Here is a 22,455-nt window from a genome sequence, read left to right as displayed (position 1 = left end):
GCTTGGTTCCCCTCACTGTCTTTGTGTGAGCTGGGTGGTTGCCGAAGCTCCTGGCCACATGTCCCCAGGACTAGTGACCTCACCCTCCACCTGCTCAGACAGAGTTCATATTCGCTCTTTCCTTGAGTCTGGATAGTTTCTGGCAACTTCTCCAGGGAGCAGCGACTCAGTGTCCTTCTTCTTGGAGGAATAATAGTGAATAATAATAACGATAATAATGATAATAAAATATTCCTCCAGGGAATATTTTAATGTGTCAGACTGACTGTCATGACCAGCGCTTGCCTTCTGACTCAGTACCGAAGGTTCCACACCTTCTCCACAGGGCCCCTTTCCTTCTTCCAGCTGCCCATCACTGCCACCGGTTCCTTCTCTTTCGACATCAGACTGTTGTGCAATGTTCTTTACCCCGTAGGCTTTCCCACCCTGCAGTGGCTCCCTGCATTTTCTGTCGGTTGTGAAACCAGCGCTGTTGGATTGCTGCTCTCCCCGGCCCTGTCTCTGTAATCGCTGGCTCTCTTCAAAGCTCTCTTGGAGTTGTAGAAGTTCCGTGTCTGCCGCAGAGAACCCAGGAAACCCCTGGGCCATATTTCAAAAGGCTTTTCAGGAAATTCTGAGCATGTTTGGAAACTCTGTCTGATTCTATGGGATTACAGGCTTTATAAACCGCATTCCACATCTCCCTTGGTATTCTCGCATGCTTGTGAAATGTCAGAAGGGCTGCCTCTCTCTTTATCCACCTATTAAACATGGATGAAAACTCTAGGGGAGAGGAGTTAAGACGCCCAATCTGGTGTGTCTTTTAACCTCTCCTATCCAGTTATTAATGTGGGTTTCCATCGTCATTTCCCCAAAACAATTGTATTTCTTATTGTTGTTTTATTTAAAAAGATGAGGTTTTTTTTTGTTCCTTTTTGTTTTTGTTTTTAATGTGACAACAGAGAAGATTTATTTGGTGTTTAATTTACTCCAGATGCAGCACTCAACTCTTCCTATGGTTTCAGTTATTTGGCCTTCGTGCTTGGGATGAAGGGAGAGGAATCTCTCAACGTCTGTGAGTTTGTAATTGATAATAATCCATAATAACTGGAAGCCTTTTGGTAAGGCAGTCACGCTCTTGCTTGGAGTTCCCTGGCGCCGTCTTGAACACAGTATCTCTCATCATTATCTGTGGTCCAGGGGATGTAAGGAGGAGACAGAGACCAGTGTGCTATGCAGTGACACAGGAAGCTGGTGTTTTGTTTTGTTTTTGGTTGTTAGTTCTTATTCTTTGAAGCCAACTGTTGATAAGAAGTCAAGTGATTTTCTGTCTTCAGGTCACCCAGAAGAAACTTTTGCAATAGTTTTAGAGTTTCTCTTGGTTCAGACTTCCAACAAATCCCTTCAACAGGGTCCTTTCCCACTACACAGCATCCTGCCTTCAGCTGGGTCCTAACCCACCGCACAGCATCCTGCTGCTGGAGGCTTCCTATAGCACTCAGAGCATTCTACCTGTGACAAAGAAGCCACACGTCCCCAGCAGATGAGCTATGACACGAAAGGTGACGGGGCAGTGTCTTCAGGCTCGAGTGTTGTATGCTGCCCTCTGAGCCGAAGAACATGTGATGTCTTTACATGTTGACTTAGGTATTTCTCTGGTTTGTTTAAGTGTTATGAGCACATAAATCCAGAATTATATATCAATAAATGTGTGGCCTTGTATAACTAAAACGCCCAAACTAATTACGTTCTGGTAACTCAAAGACACAGGAGCCCCCGCGTATTCCAATGAGGATATTAACACAATGCAGTGGGGCCAATGTTGAAGAGGAGCTGGATTGCGATCTGTAGTCTGTGTGGTCCTCCCCGGCAGTCCTCCCCGGCAGTCCTCCCAGGCAGTCCTCCCAGGCAGTCCTCCCTGGCAGTCCTCCCCGGCAGTCCTCCCTGGCAGTCCTCCTGTCAGACTCATTATGATGGCTTGACTCTCCCACCGTCTATGTTTTATCCTCCCAGTGGATTTTAAAGCAGAGTGCATTCAGAGAGTTAAAAAAAACATCATTATTGCACTTAAGTACATTTGTGTATGTTGTGTTTGTGTGTTAGAGAGAGAGAGGGAGGGAGAGAGGAGAGGAGGTTCACATCTCAGTGGCATGTGGAATCAGAGGACATTGCTGTGGAGTCATTTCTCTACTTTATCTTCTACGGGCATTCTGGCACTCACACACACTTCACCAGGCTTGCCTGGCCAACACCGATGCCTATTGGATCATCTCACTGGCCCCAGCAGGATTGTTAAACCACACATGACAAGGCCTGGTCTGGGTGTTTCTGACTCTGAGTCTGGAGCCGGCCCAGGAATGTGTACTTTCAAATGTTCAGGTGCTGCTGGTGTGCGGAAGTGAGGAACACACTCCGGGAGGCCGTGTTCAGGCGGTGCCAGTGTGCGGAGTGAGGGACACACTCCGGGAAGCTGTGTTCAGGCGGTGCTGGTGTGCGGAGTGAGGGACACACTCCGGGAGGCCGTGTTCAGGCGGTATTGGTGTGCGGGAGTGAGGGACACACTCCGACACACTCTGGGAAGCCGTGTTCAGGCCGTGCTGGTGTGCAGAGTGAGGGACACACTCCGGGAAGCCGTGTTCAGGCGGTGCCGGTGTGCGGGAGTGAGGGACCCACTCTGGGAGGCCGTGTTCATGCGGTGCTGGTGTGCGGAGTGAGGGACCCACTCTGGGAGGCCGTGTTCAGGCGGTGCTGGTGTGCGGAGTGAAGGACACACTCCGGGAAGCCGTGTTCAGGCGGTGCTGGTGTGCAGAGTGAGGGACACACTCCGAGAAGCCGTGTTCAGGCGGTGCCAGTGTGCGGAGTGAGGGACACACTCCGGGAAGCCGTGTTCAGGCGGTGCTGGTGTGCAGAGTGAGGGACACCCTCTGGGAAGCCGTGTTCAGGCGGTGCCAGTGTGCGGAGTGAGGGACACACTCCGGGAAGCCGTGTTCATGCGGTGCTGGTGTGCGGAGTGAGGGACACACTCCGGGAAGCCGTGTTCAGGCGGTGCTGGTGTGCGGAGTGAAGGACACACTCCGGGAAGCCGTGTTCAGGCGGTGCTGGTGTGCAGAGTGAGGGACACACTCCGGGAAGCCGTGTTCATGCCGTGCTGGTGTGCGGAGTGAGGGACACACTCCGGGAAGCCGTGTTCAGGCGGTGCTGGTGTGCGGAGTGAGGGACACACTCCGGGAAGCCGTGTTCATGAGGTGCTGGTGTGCGGAGTGAGGGACACACTCCGGGAAGCCGTGTTCATGCGGTGCTGGTGTGCAGAGTGAGGGACACACTCTGGGAAGCCGTGTTCAGGCGGTGCTGGTGTGCGGAGTGAAGGACACACTCCGGGAAGCCGTGTTCAGGCGGTGCTGGTGTGCGGAGTGAGGGACACACTCCGGGAAGCCGTGTTCAGGCGGTGCTGGTGTGCAGAGTGAGGGACCCACTCTGGGAGGCTGTTTGCCACTGCCCTTAGCAGGAGACTCGCAGGTGCACCCCTGACACATCAAGTCCACGTTGGCCTCCTCCTCGTCAGATGGGGATACAGTCAAGCCCTGGCTGTGGGCGAGTACCTGGACTTGTTCCAGAAGCCCTGTACAGAAGGCGAAGACTGGCTTAGTGTTTGGCCATCCGTCCTCCTTCAGCCCTGCACGGGAGAGGTCGCCTCCAGGCCTCCGGGAACAGTTCATCTTGGAGGTAACTGTTTGGTGGTCTTCAGTAACCGTGGGAGAGGCCAGAGTTTTCCACTCGTTAAAGCCTATGTCTAAGGCCTCTTCGTAGATAGGGCATAGTTTTGAGATTTCCTAGTTTTTTTTTTCTGTCAGTGCTGAAGACTTCCTAAAAGCCAAGCATTTGGCTCTACCTAAAAAACACATCAAAGACGTAAGCCTTCACAACAGGTCTTTAAGATAAGCCACAACCTCGGCTCTCCTCCCCTCCCCTTCCAAACTGCCTCCCTCAGCTACTCAGTTCTATCTGTCACTGTGACTGGTCTGGTTTCTGAGTTTTAACTTGGTGCATCCCTTCATATGCCTACTTTGTGAAATCTATCACTTCGTTCTGACTGATAGCAGTACTGTGTGCTTGCTGCCACCCTCCCCAGCTCTCCAGTCTGAGCCTCTTTGGTTCGCGTATGTGGGAGGGTGACTCGCTGAGTAGGTAACTTGTTTGGCTGTGGAACTTTTCGTTCACCTCTCTTCATGCCCTGAGGAACATGTTGCACTGAACACATGTCAAGAACGACTGTTGTCTGTAACTGTGCATCTGCCCTGTCTGTTTGACTCTTGGGTTATGTAATTTGTCACGTGGCCTCGTCCAGCCGACTGAAGGTGTATAAGCTCATACATAAAACACTCCCCGAAGAGGCTGCCCCGTCTCCTTAATCGAGCTTGTGTCAAAAGCAGTGTCCTCCTCTCTCTGATCTCATTTTTACTTGAACGGGTTGTGTTTATTCATGTGTTTGCCCATTGCCTGTTCCTCTCCAGCTCAAAATCCAAAATGGTACCATTGTCTGGCTGACAGAACTCCCAGTCAGAGAGAGGCATCCAGCAAGAATCTGTGGAATGAACGTGTCTGTCCCCTGACTCCGTTCTGAGTTCAGAGAGAGAACTGGGCCTCAGATTACATCTGGAATCTGAGCGTGCTTGAGGCTGCAGTGTGGGCTGCAGTACCTGTCATTATATGGCTTGAAGAATTCAGAGGTGCCTCTGTGGAATTAGGCCCAAAGGGTCTTAATTTCAATCAGTCTCATTGGCTCTGTTTTGACTGGAAATCCTGTTGCCTTCTTAAAAAAAAAAAACAAAAAAACCCATATCCGCCCTGGGTGGGTGCCTTTGAAGAGTGGAGGCCTCTCTTCCCCAGCAGGAAACCTCATCAACATGATAGGAGCTTTATACATCAAGAGAGTAAAATCCTCCCAGAAGACTGTTCTCTGGGTTGGCTTTGGTATAGCAGTTAAGTCCTCTCATCAATAGCTCAACCATAGCTGAGATACTGGTCCAGGGTCTGGTGGCAGATTCCCAATAATGAATCAATTGAGAGATGAGCCTGGGAAGGACTTCCCAGAGCAAAATTCAAGAGATTGGAATGGGTATCGTGGCTTCGCTTACAAGAGATGGATAGAAGACTGGCTTTGGGTGTGGAGTTTTGGTTCCAAAGGGCTGAGTGCTAAGCCGGAACCCTCTTAGCCCAGAAGGGGTGCCCTGTATTATTTAATCTTGCCCCTTCTAAGTTCTACCTTGTATAGCATATCTGGAACTATTCCAGGCCGGCAGGATCACTCCTAAGGCCCCTAAGAGTGTGTTCCACATGCTGCCATTTGGAATTCTCTGGTGTTGATGTCTTCTCATTACAACTTGAGTGTCCCTTGTTCAAAAACGCTTAGGGCCAGAACTGTGTTTTGGTTTTGAAATCTTTGCACGTGTGTAATGAAGTATTCTGAGCATGGGACCCTAGTTAGTGTTCTGCATAAACATTCTAGACCCAGCCTGAAGGCGATTTTAGATAGTACCCTTGGTGCACTACCACATGAAGCCAGAGGGGGCGTTTCCTGCTTGTGGCATCATTTCGGTAGTCAAGACATTTCTGAATTCGGGGCATTTTAGATTTTCCAGCAGATACTCAGCCTGAATCCAGAGTGAAGACAGCGTGGTTTCTCCTCCAGAGGCAGCTCTTCCTGTTCTTGCTGATCTCTGAGGCCCTCATTACGTCTTCACAGTGTTCTCACCCCAGCCTTTCGGGTGTCAGCACCTCGACCATGACATGACGCCTCAGCTGGCTGTGTGCTCTTTGTCTTCTGCACCCTGGGACTGCTCTGTTCTCACGCTTCGATGTGTCTCTTTTCAGAGGTGTGAACATGTATGCTATGTTGACCGGGACCCTGCCTTTCACAGTGGAACCTTTCAGCCTGAGGGCTCTGTACCAGAAGATGGTGGACAAAGAAATGAACCCGCTCCCCACCCAGCTCTCCACAGGTAACGTGTCTGCTGCTCTGGACTCTGTCAGGTTTGGACTCCCCCTGTGCTGATTTCCTTTCCCTGTCTAAACAAGAGAGGCTGCTGGGCTTCCCGTCCATCGCATGTGCATTCTCCTTTCCACCGTGATTCGGAAGCTCTGATCCCCTCCTTCTGTCTCTGGTACAAACCACACGCAGCAAGGAGGCCTTGCCACCTTTGCTTGAGAAGGAGCTGCAGGCTCACACTGTGCAGCGCGGCCTCAGAAAGACTCGTTTGCTTCAGCCAGTTTACTGCAGAGAAACATTGGTTTCATTCAAGTATTGGCTCCGTGATTTGTTTTATTCTGCAGGTTTTGAGGCCGTTCAAAAGCTTTCGGGCATATGTGGACTCGGTTACTTCATTAGAATAAACCAGAGATGATTTTTGAGAAGTTCTCTCATACTTCAGCCCCTTCAAATTGCAGTAAAAGACTTGAATAAAGATTGGGTTTCAGACTCAGTAAATTGATAGGATTCCATCTTTTGTTTGGTTCACAATTCACATCAAGTTCCTGGCCTGTGCTTGGCCCTGAGAGGTCATCTAATTGCTCTGTTAGAATAAGTCTAGGACCACTAAAATGAGGCTTTTGACAAAGAAAGGCTAATTATTTAATTTTCCCTTTCCTGATACATTTTTTTTTGTTTTACCACTATTGAGTATTTTCCCCTTGGGTTTGTAAGCATCTGGGGAACTGACTTGAGATACACTCTGGTCAATGGATCCAACTTGAAATGAGTTCTTGGGCATGGTTATCCAATCCAGCTACACTTTCACCTTGCAAGTAGATTATAATCCCTGGAGGTTGAGAGCCAGGGAGGCGTTGTGTCCTTGGGAAGAGAGGTTACAGTAGTCACTTGTGGAAGAAACAGTTCTGCACTGGGGGCCCTGCCTCGTGGAGTTAGGAAACTCACGACGTGTTGAAGGAGTCGCCACACGAGGCTTCTGGGCATTCAGAGGTGTTAGAGGTGCCGTAAAGCACTAGGGAAGTGTCCGTTCATCCATCCGTGTATTCATCACTTCATATCCGTTCTCTTAGTCTATGACAACCAGTCACATGCTGGGTGTGTTCTAGACGCCAGAAAGAGAGCCATATGTAGCCTCTGCTCCTACAGAGCACATACATCTGTGGAGAGAGGCGACCATATACATACATGTATATATGTGTATCTATACACACATATATGTGGATAAATAAACATGTCAGATAGCTGGTAGTGTTGGTGCTTTAAGTGAGGTGGCATCAAGACACACAGTTGCATTGCAAGAACTGCTCCCCCTCCCTGTATGGGCATTGTCTCCTCCCTCCCCCAGCTCTGCAAAGCCTTACTGGCCACTGTCCTATCTCCACTTCTCTTCATGTTTTTGAAGTGAAGGCATTATGAAGATGGAGAATACGTGTTAAGATCTCTTTTCCCTGATGAGTTGTGTCTCCTGAATGGACAGACCACAGTTTGTTTAGCCCGTCACCCGCCGAAGGACTGCTGGAGTGTTTCCAGTTTGGGGCTGCTGTGAACATTCAGCTCCAGATGTGTCTGCGAATGTGATTTCTGTAAGACAAGTGGTCAAGAGAAGAATTGCTGGGTTGCGATGATAACGGTCAGCCCCAGTTCTCGGTGGCTGAGACCACAAGGGCTTACTTTGTGTGCTTCATATTAATTGAAGGTTGGATCAAAGATCGAGGAGGTCCGAGCTCAAGTGGAATCTCAGCCCCATTGCTGGTCCATGCAGAGAAGAGAAAGGAGGAGGTCCCTGCCCTGCAGTAAAAGCCAGTCATGCCTTCTGTCTCTATGCATGGCACATGGCCTCCGTCAGGCACTAGGGAGGGAGCAGTGCCACCCCACCACAGGTGCTGATGGTGAAAAGGCAGAGATATGTGTGGACAGAACTAGTGTGAGCCACGCACAGGCTGTAGGAGAAGCAGGCTAGTGCAGCAAGCTGGTCGGCCTTCGTGCCCCTGTGATCAGCTGTTATACCCAGAGATACTAGTTTACCAGTTCCAAGAGAAGCAGTCCCTTCCTGGAGCAACAGAATGAAGTTCTTTCCCCTATTCCTGCCCTTTCACTGAGTCAGGCAAGGTGGACGCCATTGTTCCAAATTTACCAGTGAGGAACCTGAGTCTCAGAGTGATTACATTGGCTTGATTGAAAACCCACATTTCCCTTCATACCATGCTATTATTTTCCCTTTCCTTTTAAAAACACATGTGTGTGCACATGCACACAAGACACACACACACACTCCACACACACACACACACACACACACACACACACACACACACACGCTCATATATGTACAGCACCTGCAGAGGCCAGAGAGTCTGTCTGAACCCCTGGAGCTGGAGTTATGGGTAGTCTACCTAATATTGGTGCTGGAACTGAACTCGGGTCCTCTGCAAGAACAGCACTCACTCTTAACTGCTGAGCCATCTCTCTGGCCCTCTTTCCTTACTTAACACATGATCTGTCCCCTCCACAGCCTACTAACTTCCAAGTCTTGTCTCTTGTCTTTAGGTCTTGTGTTTTGGGTGATGTTATTACAAATTGAAAATGCACGGATGTTACCTCTACCAGGAACACATATCATCTTTAGTTTGATATTCTGTCTGCCCTATTTGAAATGATTACATCAATTAAATCTTATGATTACCATTTAGATTAAATTCAAAGTTTTATTTATTAATTTATTTTTATTTTAGCAAAGTTCAGTTGGAAAAAAAATTGCAGTGCTCCTGTCCTTGCTAATCTATGAAATGTTCCCATCACGCAATTGGAAGCCTTCAGCCTTGGGGGCCTTTCCAACTCTCCTCCAGTTGGTTTCCGCTTTCTGCAAGTTGCCTCTTGCACAGCAGAGTTCACGAATGCCTTTCGCGGCTGAGAGAGTTTCCCAACAGTTTACTCTTTCGTCATGGTGCCATAGCAAAAGCATTTCGAATGTAGTCCAAGCAGACACTTCCAATTAAGAGGATTTTGTCTCACAGATGCATGGAGAGAGAAGCCGAGGAAGAAACGTTGGCATTGCTGAGGGTTGGGCCCGGTTAAGGTTTCCAAGAAGGCTTTACCCATCCATTGTGAAAGGATTCTTAGCTGAGAGGTGATGAGAGGGCAGCCTCCCTCGAGGACAGGTCTCTGCTTGCGTTTGCCTGGCTGCTGTAATTTAGGGTGCCTTTGTCTGGTGCCTGCAGCCCTTGCTTTTGGCAGTGTCCAGTGCTCACGTAAGCCAGTTCAGACTCGAGAAGTCTGACTGCTCCTGAAAGAAGCGATGTTGGCCCCCCAGTGGTGCCTGCCTCCTGGTTTGTGCAGGTGAGGGAGCCTCCATTTGGCTCCAACTCTCTCAGCTCGAGTATAAAGCCCAAAGGTCAGCTCTCAGGAGACCATGATAGATCTCACTTTCTGGGTTAGCAGGGAATGCGTCATCCCTCTTGGCCCCAAAGACACGGATATTTTCAAGATCCAAGGACAAACTTGGAAGCACTCTGAGGATGTTCACAAAGTCTTTTCAGGACAGCGGTGTGATGCCTGTGACGTCCAGAGGTGTATGACTATCAGCAGGGACGTGGACTAAAATTATGTCTGCTCATCAGCAGTTTGTGAAGATTTAGAGCACTCGGTGGTGAAAATAGAACAGAAACACACATCCGGGTACCCTTAGCTCTTCTGATTAATCATTCTTCCAAGAAGCTTGGCCCGGCTGTGAATGGCTGCCAGTAACCTAGGCGTGGGCATCAGAGAGCTCAGAAGGCACCCCAACTCAGCCGCCCCACCCAAAGGGGTGAGCATCAGAGAGCTCAGAAGGCACCCCGACTCAGCCGCCCCATCCAAAGGGGTGGGCATCAGAGAGCTCAGAAGGCACCCCGACTCAGCCGCCCCACCCAAAGGGGTGGGCATCAGAGAGCTCAGAAGGCACCCTGACTCAGCCGCCCCATCCAAAGGGGTGGGCATCAGAGAGCTCAGAAGGCACCCTGACTCAGCCGCCCCACCCAAGTCAATTCATCAAACCCACCACGTTGTCCTTGAACAATAGATACCCCTGCTTAGTGGTGGGTTGGGGCGGTAGCTCAGTGAACAAGAGGGCTTGCTCTTCAGAGTTCAGATCCCCAGATCCCACATTGAAAAGTCTTACATAGTTGTGCATAGGCCTGTAACCCACCGTTCTGGAGGACAGAGACAGGATTTGTTGGCTCTTGTTGGCCTCCAAGTTCAGTGAATGATGACAAAGCGGGACACCTGGCACCATCCTCTGGCTTCTGTCCCTTCCCTCACATGGGTGTACACAACAAACAAACAAAAACTCCAACCCCCAAAAATCCTCAGGCAACTCCTGTACTGTCGGGAGCCGAGGAGAGGGAAAACATTCAAAACAGGAACCTCTTTTTGGGCGACTTTAGGAAAATTTTATTTCGAGACTTAGCTATAAAACTGACAGTGTTGAGGCTGAAGAGATGGCTCAGCCGTTAGGAGCATTTGCTGCTCTTCCAGAGGACCCAGGTTCAGTTCCCACCACCTACATGTGACTCACAGCCATCTATAACTCCAGTTCCAGGGAACGCCCTCTTCTGGACCCTGTGGGTACTGTGTGCACATAGTGCAGTTACATCCACGCCTACAAAACCATTCATAAAACGAACACAAATGAATCTTTTTTAAGAAGTCTGACCATGCTGATGTACCTCATGGCTCTTATGGCTTCTGAACCTTCATTTGGCTCACTGTATTCTTGAAGGCAGATGGCCACATCCGCTGGGTGCTCATGCACAATTTACCTACGGATGGGGCTTAGCAAAGGGCTATTCCTCTGGAGCCGATTCTGATCACAATTGGCCCTTCATTTCCGCCATAGCAAAACTGCTCACAGAAGGACCTTCATTCTTTCAAGTACGGTATAAAATGACAACCAGGGCAGATGCAAAAGTGAATTTCCATGACCACTCCTGGATAAACATTGTTCGGTTAAAAACCTGGGGAAGAGCTCTTGAGAGAAAGAGCCATTTGGAGCCAAAGCAAATGGAGATTATATTCTGGGACTTACGATTTGATCCGGTAGATTTGGACATATAGAAAATGAAATAAAAGAAGTATTTGGTGGGGGACCTAAGAGGATGACTTAGTTGATAGAACACTTGACTTGCAAGCCTAGAACCCTGAATTTGATTCCCGAATCCCACATGAGGGTGCTGGGTGTGGTGAACACTATGGGGCATATGCTTGTTATCCCAGGGCTGGAGAGAGGGAGACAGGAAGATCCTGGCGCTAACTTGAGCTCCAAGTCAGGGAGAAGCCTTGTCTCAGAAGTGGGTGGCATTCCTTTCCCCCCTTCATTTTTAATTAGTTCTTGGAGAATTTCATACAATGTATTTATTATATTTACCCCCTCCCTGACTTCCCCCAGATCCATGCCCACTTCCGAAGTCACCTTAGGTGGTCCTCTAGCCTCTACATACATGTACGTACGTGAGAGTGTACACACCTGCTTGCGCATGTGTACTTGGATAGATACAGACATGCTTACATACAAAGGAATAGTATTTTCTGCTTCGGAGAGGGAAGAGGATGTGCCTTATGTATCCTACCCTGAGGTTGGCCTTGAACTTGCTATGTAGCTGAGAGTAACCTTGAACTCCTGACCCTTCTGCCTCCACCTCCCAGGTGCTGGGATCATAGGCTTGTGCCTGACTTATATGGTATTAGGAATCTATCCCAGGACTTCTTCAAGCTAGACAGTCACTTTGCCGGATGAGATGTATCTCAGTGCCTTGCAAGGCATTTATGATAAGGTGTCATTGAACAGGAGAATGGAGTCTCAGAACTCAGGAAAACAGGTCCCTGTGTGTGGAATCTCATTCTGTCTATGTATGAACACTCAACTCTGTCCGTGTGTGGGCTGTCTGTGTGTAGACTCTCTGTCTTTGTGTGAACTCTCACTATCTGTGTGTGGACCCTCACTCTGTGTGCAGACTCTCTCACTGGACAGTTCTGTACCTGCGACCTTCCAGAATATGGTTTTGCATGTTGTCTGGTTGTCTCTGCTATTGTGATCTTAAAGGCTACCGACATCCAGCTTCCTGCCCCTAGAGTCTGGGTAGATCACAGGTGTTCTGTAAACATTCGTTTAGTGAGAGGAGGCCCAGGGTATTAAAACAAATTGCTTGTGCTGCGGATGGATGTAAGAGGGGCTGCGCGGATTTTATAGTTTTGTCGATGGTTTTCACATCCTTCCTTACACTTGTCTTTAGGCTGAAAATAAGAGCAAATACTATTGGCGTGCATTCTACCCAGGCATCTCCTTCCCTTTAAGGGACAGCAGCAGAGGGGCACGGGTTTGCCTTGGTCTGCTTGCTAGAACCCTGTGACAAACTAGGACTTACAGAGTTAGAGTTGGCCTAACACCTAGACCATGCAGATCTCTGCTGTCCTGTCAGCCTGATGCATGTGGCTAAGCGAGCATGTGTCCAGGCTGGACTGGGCACTGTGTTAGAATCTCACAGAGTTTGGGGCAGGTGTGGGAGGCAGTAAACAATAGCTTTGAAAGAAGAAGACTAGATTGTCAGTAATGCGTGTGTGTTACCGATATCAGGGAGGCTGAGGTGGGGAAGATAGACGTCTGCCTGGGCTACAGAGGGCGTTCGAGGACACCCTGGGCTACTTTGTGAGAGCTGATCTCAAAATAGAAAGTAGGGTAGGGCTTAGGGCATAGCTCAGTGGTGGTTCCCAGGCGTGTACGATGGCTCAGGCTTAGGGCATAGCTCAGTGGTGGTTCCCAGGCGTGTATGATGGCTCAGGTTTAATCCCTGGGTCATTAAACAATCAACTAACCAAGCAGCCAGAAAGCACCTCACGAGACACTGTGCCTGCGGTAAGGATCAAACTCAAGGGTCTAATTCAAACTCCTTCGTCTTTCTTCCTTCCTGATGGATCGCTCAGTCGCCACCATGCTGTTGGGCGTTTTCTTGGTTTCTGCACTTTCATCCCCCACACGGAAATAGTTCTTGTCTGTGGCTGATCTCTGAGTGACTACAGGAGCCCACAGATTGTTCCAGAAATGCATGGTCCTGAGGGTGGGGACCGAAATCATGATCTGTGCCTTATCTAAACGAAGCCCTTCCAAAGACCCGAGATTGGAGGCTCAGAGGAGATAAGGAAGCAGACCCGCAGCTGCAGAGTCTACAGTGTTCAGTCCATAACGTGTGTTCTTTGCTGACTGTCTCACAGGGGCCGTCAACTTCCTGCGCTCTCTCCTGGAACCAGACCCTGTGAAGAGGCCAAATATTCAACAAGCACTGGCAAACCGCTGGCTAAACGAGAACTACACTGGGAAAGTGCCCTGTAATGTCACCTATCCCAACAGGTAAGCCAGTGCTTGTGGAGGGATACCTTCTCCAGTGCGGTGGGGCCTGTCCTGTGAGCCTCCCACAGCTCCAGACAGGAGCTGTAGTGACTGAAGTCAGTGCTGTTAACCTAAGCCTTGCCTGGCCTTGTCCACCTCTGCAGCCATTCTCCTGCAGACAGACCCATCTCACTGGGCAAGAAGATGCAGCCAGGGCTGTCCTATGTCTTTGTGCTGATTGGGTCCTGTGGAGCCTGGTTGGAGGGATGGAAGCTGAGCTCCAGGACATGCCCCCTCACCAAACCTTGCTATGATGGGTTACATGTTCTCTAAGGGGCACTGTAGTTCATTTAGAGGGTCCATTTAAATGAACTGTGACCTATGTGGTGTGTGTGTGCATGTGTATATGTGTCTGTGTGCCAACACTAAGCATCTGGGATCCCATGGAACTAAGCCTTTGAAATCACCTGTTAGACATGTTGTCTGCTGCTTGAGTCCCTTGCTTGAAAGTCCTGGGAATGGGTACAGATAATGTCAGATCATTTTCTTCGGCTGCTATATTGTGGGCTTGCCGTGGACGGAGGCCTTACCTTGCAGTTTCCACGAGGGCTCTGGACGGGTACACTGAGTCAGTTCACCTGACCTGTGTCTGCTGGGGGCCGTCTACAGAGCGGAAGACCAGAACAAGAAACATCTCCGTGTGCTTTGGGACTCATTTCCCTACTCTCAAGTACTCTGAGTGAGGGATAAAGACCCTCCCTTGGCTACTCCAGTCCATATGGAGACCACATTACTCCAGCCTTCTGGGGTAGCCCATTTCCCTTCTTTTTTAACCCTTGAGAGCACTTCACATTCTACCAAGCTTGGATGAGGATCAGAGAACTACAAAGGAGCAGGGGAAGGGTATCCTCTGGGACTGTAGTTTTGAAAATTCCCCCAGTCTTGGGCGAGAAGGTCTAGAAACATCCACCAAGCCTTTGGAAGCTCAAGTGCTGAGTCTCTTGAACAAGGGCTCTCACTTGGGATGAACTTGCTTAAAGTGCCTAGATGGACATCCCTGGGATCTGCGTCCAGGCTACTTGACCAAACTTGCTCTCGCCCTGGGCATCGAGAAGATGACTTGATCGAATTACCATGTAGAACTCCAGAATTGGCTCACGAGTGGTAATTTAGACAAAGTCCGGGGTTACCCAGGTTGTCAAGGGAACCTGGAAATAGACACTGTTTTCCAATACCTGCTCAGTCTGGGCCAGGAATGGAAACAGACTCCAGAACGATTAACCCCTGTGAGCCTGCGAACAAGCTGGGGGCCCTGCCTTGTTTCTGCAGAGCAGCTCGCGGGCTGCCTTCTGTAAAGAGGTGGCTCTGATGGCGGCCTAATGAGTCATTAAGCTAATGTAATCACTGTCTACCTGAGCATAACCATCTGTGTTGGGGGACACAGAGGCTGTGGAAGGCTGTGGGGCTGGCACTAGAGACACAGACAGCTACTTCTTCAGTGCCAAGGACTTACAATGTGGCTCATAGTTTTTAGCCTCCCCACAGGGTCAGGAGGCAGGCTTTGGTGAGGTGAACGCAGAGTCAATTCCTTATCCTGGTTTACTAGCCAGCTTAGTAGTGTGTGTGTGTGTGTGTGTGTGTGTGTGTGTGTGTGTACACATGCAAGGGTGTGAGGATGTGTGAATGTGTGTGAGTTATGTGTATGCGAGTGTGATTATGTGTGTGTGTGAACGTGCGTGTGTGTGAATGTGTGAGTTGTGCATGTGTGAGAGAGAGCAAGCGAGCGAGCCAGAGAAAGAGAAAACAACTAACTAGTAAATGGTAAATGTGAAAACAGCAAAGGTTTTGTTTAAAGAAAACAGCAGCTTGGTGTCTTCTGTTATCTAAGGCCTGTGGCTCATTTTGACAACAGACAAAACAGAATTCTGTTTCTAAGATAGGAGACCAGAGTTCTAATATATTGGGGGAGGTATGTGTTATTTACAGCTTTTATTTTTTAAAAGTGTTAGTTTTTGAGGCAAAAAAAATATCTATTTCTGGTAACTGTTTTTCTGGTTTTACCAGCCCTTAAATAAAAAAGAAATATACAGCCAAAGACACACACACTATATAGATATGTAAAATCTATTTTCTAGTTTCCCGATACTGCTGTCTCTTGGTTTAATTAGTTTAGATATTGTCAGTGTTCCTTTCCCTTTGGGAAAGTAAGGAAAATTTCACAATATTCTGCACGACTTTCTCCTGTGAAGCCATTCGGCCTCTAAGCTGATCTCCAAAGGGTAGGATGGAACAATGTTGTAAGAAATATTTTACAGTAAACACTCATCCCAGCTGGCCAGCAGGTGTTGGCTGGGTGCCTGGCCACTCTTCCTGGTGTGGACAGAAGGCCGTCCTTCCTCTTCCTGTCTCCCTGTGGGACCTGGACAGCCCACACCCATAGTCAATTCTGTTAATGGGCCAGAATGAAACCAAAATAGTGTCAAAGCAATTTAATGTGAATTTTCTTAGCTCAAATTATAATTCGTTACATGATCTGGGCTAGCCTGATGCTCACTGTGCAGCCCAGGCAAGCTAGAAGCTTACAGTGAACCTCCTGTGTTCCTCCTGGGCACTGGTGTTGTAAGTAGGAGCCACCACATTTGGTGGTTATCATTCTCTTTATCAGCCAAAAACTGTAAAGATTCAGTAACAGATGTATTAGAACCAAATATATTCATTGCCAGAAAAGGTTCAAGATTACATGACTCTCAGTCAAAACCCTACATTATAGGGGAGTCTCCTGGTTCTCAAGACAACAGCTACAGAGCACTGAGATGGAGCGCTACCCTGGCTAACATCCCTCTTACCTCCATCCCTCCCTCTCTTCTCGCTGGGGTGGCACACCGCACCTTCCCACATACTATGAGGCCATGATTTGCTGGCATGCATGAGGGGCCTAGGTTTGCTCTCACTGGAGACACCAGGAGTTTTCACACAACTGTGCCTCATGTGTTCATTTTTTTTTTTTACATTTTCTGTTTAACACAGCTTGGAATTCTTCTGCCCAAGTCTCTCCAGTAACTGGAGTGACAAGCCTGTGCCACCAGGTCTGGCTGTCCTTTGGTTTTAAGGGCATACACTGAAGTATTTGGAATGACATGGCATGCTGCCTACATTTTAAAATATTTTAGCAGCAACAGTAACAACCGAAAATGAAGGAAGTGTGGCGAAGTACTCTTACACTTCCAAGTGATGGTGCACACACACTAATCACAGGTGTCGCCCTGTATCAGTGGGATGCGCACACCTTTAATCCCAACACTCAGGAGGCAGAGGCAGGCAGATCTCTTTGAGTTCAAGGCCAGCCTGGTCTATAGGATTATAAGGTGAGCTGCTTTCAAATACCCCACCCAAAAATCTGCAGACACTCAAGTCTCTTATATGAAATGGTATAGTTTTCACATAAACCACACAGTTCTTCCATGCATTTTAAATCACCCTGAATGATTTATAATAGTTATACTATATTGCTTAGGGAATAATGTCAATTTAAAAAAACCCTTTATTTTTAGTATGGATGTAGTTATTTTTCCCCTGAAATGTTTTAAGATTAATTGAATCCTAAGGATGGAAAGCCCCCAAATATATAAGGAACATTATATAGTAAGCCCACCATCTTTCTATATGCATGAAAATTTTCAAAATAAAAAGCCCACCGGGATTGGATACGTAGCTCAGTTGAGGCAGTGTCTGCCTGGTGTGAACTAGGTCCTGGCTTCTGTCTCAGTAGCACATGAAGCAGGCATGGCACGTGTCTCCAGTCCCAGCCCTCAGAGGTAGTCGCTGGAGGGTCTGGTATTCAACGTCATTCTCTCAGCTGCTCCAAGAGTCTGAGCTAGCCTGGGCTGCATGGGACCCTGTTTCAAAAAGAAAAAAATCAAGTGAATGAGTGAGTGTGTGAGGCCCCAGTTGTCCCTGGGCCCTGTGTGGGCCCCTTCTGTCCGCCATGTTTGTGAGCCGCTCTGTGAAGGTGGAGCGGTCAGTGACAGGTTCTTGGTGTCTGCCCCTCACAGGATTTCTCTGGAAGACCTGAGCCCCAGCGTGGTGCTGCACATGACTGAGAAGCTGGGCTATAAGAACAGCGACGTCATCAACACGGTGCTCTCCAACCGCGCCTGCCACATCTTGGCCATCTACTTCCTGTTGAACAAGAAACTCGAGCGCTATTTGTCAGGGGTAAGTGGGACCCAAGAGGAGCCTCTTCTGGCTAGGGTTACGCAGATACTGACACTTGATCCATGCTGTTATTTTAGCCTAAAACGTGAGGCCGGGTCTCTTGAATGTGGCAAACACCATTTCTTAGATGGTGCTCCTGGTCAGAGACGTGTTCCAGAGGTTCTCCTGTAACAGCCCTGGCAGACCGCTGAGGGCCTTCAGCATTGTTTGTCTTCTGTTCTCAGCTGTCTGTTTTTCTGTCACCTCTTTGCTCTTTGGGTTCTCAGCTTTAGAGGAACGGGAGCCTTCAGTGCTCTTAAAAGTTGTGGAGCCTTACCTGGATCTATAAAGCTAGCTAGAAAAAGCCACTGGGAGGCCCTCTCTCTGATGGTTTGTGTCTACAGGATTCAACCAACCACAGATCAAAAATATTTAGAAGAATATTGTATTAGTGCCGAACATGTGCGACCTTCTTTTTATTCCCTAAATAATAGTTGCGTGGCATTTGTGTTGTATTAGGTGCTGTAATTCAGAGATTTAAAGTGTATAGAAGATATGCATAGTTTATATGCAAATATTGTATGGTTTCCTATAAATGACTTACTCCAAAATTGGAGGCCTGGAACCAGGTGCCAAGAGAAAAAATTGATTAGGGTTTCTTCTCCCCAAATGAGAACACAATGTGCTTCACTGGGTTGACTCCAGCAGCTTCACACAGGCCAGATGTTAGAGAATTCAAGTGACAGGGTAGAGCTGGTTCAACAGTTAGAGCACTGTTGCTCTTGCAGGGGACCTGGGTTCGATTCCCAGCACTTACAAGGTGGCTCACAAGCATCTGTAACTCCAGTCCCAGGGAATCTAACACCTTCTCCTGGACTCCTCTGATACAAGGCACACACATGATATACACATACATGTAGGCAAAACACACACACACACACACACACACACACACACACACACACACATAAATTGGGAAAAGAAAGACCAAGTTGCCTAGTGCCATGTGTGGAGTACTGTCGGGATACGCACTTTACCAGTAGTACCCTGATAGTGTGGTATCTTTATCATCTAGGCATGGTAGTTCATATGTCAGTAACCTCCAAATGGACAACCTCTTGAAAAGCATTCTGTAAGGCAGTGTATAGATTCTAAGCAAACTGTTCTGCATTGATGCAGAAAGGTAGGTGCAGTGCTGACCGGCTCTGACGGGAAGTCAACCAGATAACCCCATCTGAGATTTGATCAGACACCCACTCCCTTAAAAGTGACCCTGACCCTGTGTATATTGCACCATGAGATCTGGTGGTATGCTTCTGCTAGGAAGGCAGAGCCTAGACGGTAAGATCAGACTTCTAGAGATCGTTCGATACTGGTTAAAGTCACGCAATAATCTAATGTGTCAAAAAAAAAACAAAAACAACCCACCAACCTATCAGTTTAGAAACATTTTTAAGTTTCTATCTTAGAGCAGAAGATGAAATTCACCTGCAGCTAGAGAAATGTGTCCCCTTGACAGAATAGAAATGACCAAAATAATGTTCGTGGGGTGTGATGTCCGTGGGGTGTAATGTCCGTGGGGTGTGATGTCCGTGGGGTGTGATGTCCGTGGGGTGTGATGTCCGTGGGGTGTGATGTCCGTGGGGTGTGATGGTCCTGTTGAAGCTCCTGTAAGTAGGCAGGCTGAGAGGCAGCTAGATAACACGTCTGAAGAAACTTGACCCGAGGTTGGCCAAACATCTGGACGGTCGTGCAGGTGTTCCCAGGCTGAGTCAGCATATAATTTGGTTCCAGGAAAATTTAACCAGGGCTTTCTTGGTGTGTGTGTGTGTGTGTGTGTGTGTGTGTGTACGCGCACGTGCATGCATGTGGCGAAAGGAAAGACATGTGAAAGGTAACACTAAAATGCTTCCCCAAAGAAGAAAAATCATCATAAGTAAGTAAACGTTTTGTCTGGAGTTCTGAGGCTATGAGTCGATCCCTCTGCAGACATCAGTCAGTCATAGGACGTTAGGTGACACATTGTCTTATTCTAGTGTCTTATTCTGACCAAAAGCAACTTGGGGAGGAAGAGGTTTGGTTGGTTTCTACTCCCAAGTCACAGCCCATCATGGAGGGCAGTCAGGGTGAGGACTGGAGGCAGGGACGAGTGAGGAATGCTCCTAGTGGCTTGTCGTCTAGCTTGCTGGCTTTCTTACAGAGCCCAAAACCACCTGCCCAGGGAGGGTACTGCCCACAGTGTGCTGGGCCCTCTGCCAATTGATAATCAAGACAGTCCCTGACAGACATTCCCACAGACCAGCCTGGTACACACAGCTACTCGGCTTTCTTCCAGGTCCTTCTAGGCTTTGCCAAGTTGAAAGTTAGCACTTAGTAACATAGGAAGACAGGGTCTGCAATTGCAATCAAGCTTAAATGTGTAATATCAATATGTAATATATATTAATCAATATGTAATATATATAATATATTGCTATACACACACACACACACATATATGTATATGTCTGTCTTCTGTTACTATAACAAAATACCCAAGGGGCTGGACACTCACTTTAAAAACAGGCCTGTTTGGGGCTGGAGAGATGGCTCAGTGGTTAAGAGCATTGCCTGCTCTTCCAAAGGTCATGAGTTCAATTCCCAGCAACCACATGGTGGCTCACAACTATCTGTAATGAGATTTAGTGCCCTCTTCTGGCCTGTGAACACACACACAGAATATTGTATACATAATAAATAAATAAATATTTTAGAAAAAAAAAACAAAAACAGGCCTGTTTGAGCCTTAGATTTGGAAAGTGAAAGTCGAGATCATGTCCTAGCCTCTAAGGAGCGTCTCCACTCTGTCACAACTTGCCCAAGAAGGGAAATAACCTTAGGCAAAGGGCCAAGCGAGTACGATGCCCGCTTTTCAACAGCACTTTCCTGGTAACTGATGTGCTGGATAAGATAAGTACCAATCCCTTCTATGAAAGATGCCCTGATGACCTAATTATCTTGTGCCCGTCCCCTTTGTCATAAAGGCCCTACCACTTCTTAACACTGTCACCTGAGGAACCAAGCTTCCAGCAGGTGAACTTCCGGGGCCCCCAGGCAAACCCTAGTGGTATGGTCTGTTATTTCATAAGTGGTAAGAAAGGAGGAGCAAGACAGCCTCCGTGCCACACCATGACTCTCCGCTCTCAGCAGAAGTGCCTAAGAGTCGGGTGGGAGTTGAGGCTGTTTTTCAATTTTCTTCTGCAAGAGACCTCATCTCCAAGTCTCTTTCTTATCTCATCCTTTAAATTCCTACTTTGCTGTATATTTTATGATGTAGATGATGTATGAGTGCCACGGTACATGATGAATTATAAATATGAGTATTCTTGTAGACGCCTCTGTGCAATGTTCTCATTCGGGCTCCAGGTGATAGCATGTGGAGATCATGCCAGAGGCGAAAAGCTAATCTTTCAAATGGCTCCCAGATCACAGGAGGATGCACGCACGCACGCACGCCGGTTTTCAAGTGATGAATGTTGCTCGGGATCTTAGCGTGCCTTGATGGAGCTGACATGTAGGGAAGTCTTAGTTTCATACATTACTGAACGATGTTGCCACATGGTGGTCTAGATCAGTGTGTTTTCCAAAGTTAGATAAAAGGCTGCTTGTCCCGAAAGCAGTGTCCTATGGCTGCTTCTGCATTTACACCCAACAGGTTTGATCATTCACAGTCTCTCGATACTGTGCCATAGCTCATGTCAAGCAAGAGGGCCAAGAGGGACATTGTGTCGGAAACTCTTAGCCTGTGCCTTGCTCTCCCCGGGCTCCTTGCCTTCTGCTGTCATTTCCTCTCTTCAACTTTGTCTAACATCAGTTTTGAGTGCTATAAAGCTGAGCATGGCAATGCCCCGTGGAAAGCATCCCCAGAAACACAGACCTGCAGATCTCACTGGAGAAGCATTTGACTTTATTGAGCAATGATACTTAACTCTTCAATCGTAAGACGTACCTGGACCGAGAATCCAAGCTCTAGGCGAGAGGAGTGAACTGATCTCTGCCCAGGACTGCAGCTGGTCCGCTCTGTGATGATAGCCAGATGTGTGTGATAGCCAGATGTGGCTCATCTAATTGCCCTGTAGGCACTGTTGGTCATCTTCTTTGATCATTAACAACCCGTGTGGGATTTTGAAATCAGTGAACTAGAATGCCTGTCTCCCCTTGTCATTTCTTCCTTTCTCTTCCATTGTCTTATTTTTTAGAATCAAGAGATATTGTAAGTCCTTTACTAGCTTCCATTGTTGTAGTAATAAGAGCGGCGGGGCTGCGTCCCCAGCACCCCGCCTCCCGCACGGCTAGATTTACCTGAAATAATTACACGGACACTGTATTCTTTTAATCATTGCTTGGCCCATTTCTATCTAGCCTCTTCTAGGCTAATTCTCACATATTAATTTAGCCCATTTCTAATCATCTGTGTAGCGCCCCTAGGTGTGCTTACCGGGAAGATTCTAGCCTATGTCCATCCTGGGTCGGAGCTTCATCGCGTGCGTCTGCCTGGGAGCTGGGAGCATGGCATCTCTCTGAGGTGTCTGCTCCCGAGAGGAGAGCTGTGGAGTCTGAGTTCACTTCCTTTTCCTCCCAGCGTTCTGTTCTGTTTACTCCTCCCACCTATCTTCTAACCAATGAGGGCCAAGCAGTTTCTTTTTATTTAACCAATGACCTTCCTCCATCACATTGTGACTTGCCGTGGCCTTCCCTTGGGTGTTGTGTTTTCATGCTGCTTTTGTTTATTTGAGACTGGGTCTCCTGTTGCAGGCTAGCCTCAAACTTTCTATATAGTCAGAGATGGCCTTGAACCCCTGTCGCTCAGCACCCGCTTCCCAAGCCCTGGGGTTACAGGTGTTTGCTGCCATGCCGGGTTTTTAGTGCTGGAGACGGAACAGAGCTCGTGAGTGCTGGG

General features: G+C 48.2%; 1 protein-coding gene across 2 annotated transcripts in view; it reads left to right on the top strand.

Moving 5' to 3' along the window:
• The window catches only part of Hunk (hormonally up-regulated Neu-associated kinase), a 111,997-nt gene that overhangs the window by 72,005 nt on the left and 17,537 nt on the right, over nucleotides 1–22,455 (top strand). For both annotated transcript variants that reach the window (XM_041673455.1, XM_041673454.1), the window contains exons 5-7: nucleotides 5,851–5,978; nucleotides 13,208–13,343; nucleotides 17,375–17,537. In XM_041673455.1, coding sequence (XP_041529389.1) covers nucleotides 5,851–5,978; nucleotides 13,208–13,343; nucleotides 17,375–17,537 — 427 coding nt within the window. The remainder of the gene's footprint in view (nucleotides 1–5,850; nucleotides 5,979–13,207; nucleotides 13,344–17,374; nucleotides 17,538–22,455) is intronic.

This window comes from Microtus oregoni, unplaced genomic scaffold, assembly GCF_018167655.1.
Source record: "Microtus oregoni isolate MIOR12 unplaced genomic scaffold, Mior012 000023F_ref0000262, whole genome shotgun sequence".
Taxonomy (NCBI): domain Eukaryota; kingdom Metazoa; phylum Chordata; class Mammalia; order Rodentia; family Cricetidae; genus Microtus; species Microtus oregoni.
Note: the sequence above shows the minus strand (reverse complement) of the source record. Positions and strands in the feature narration are given on the sequence as shown.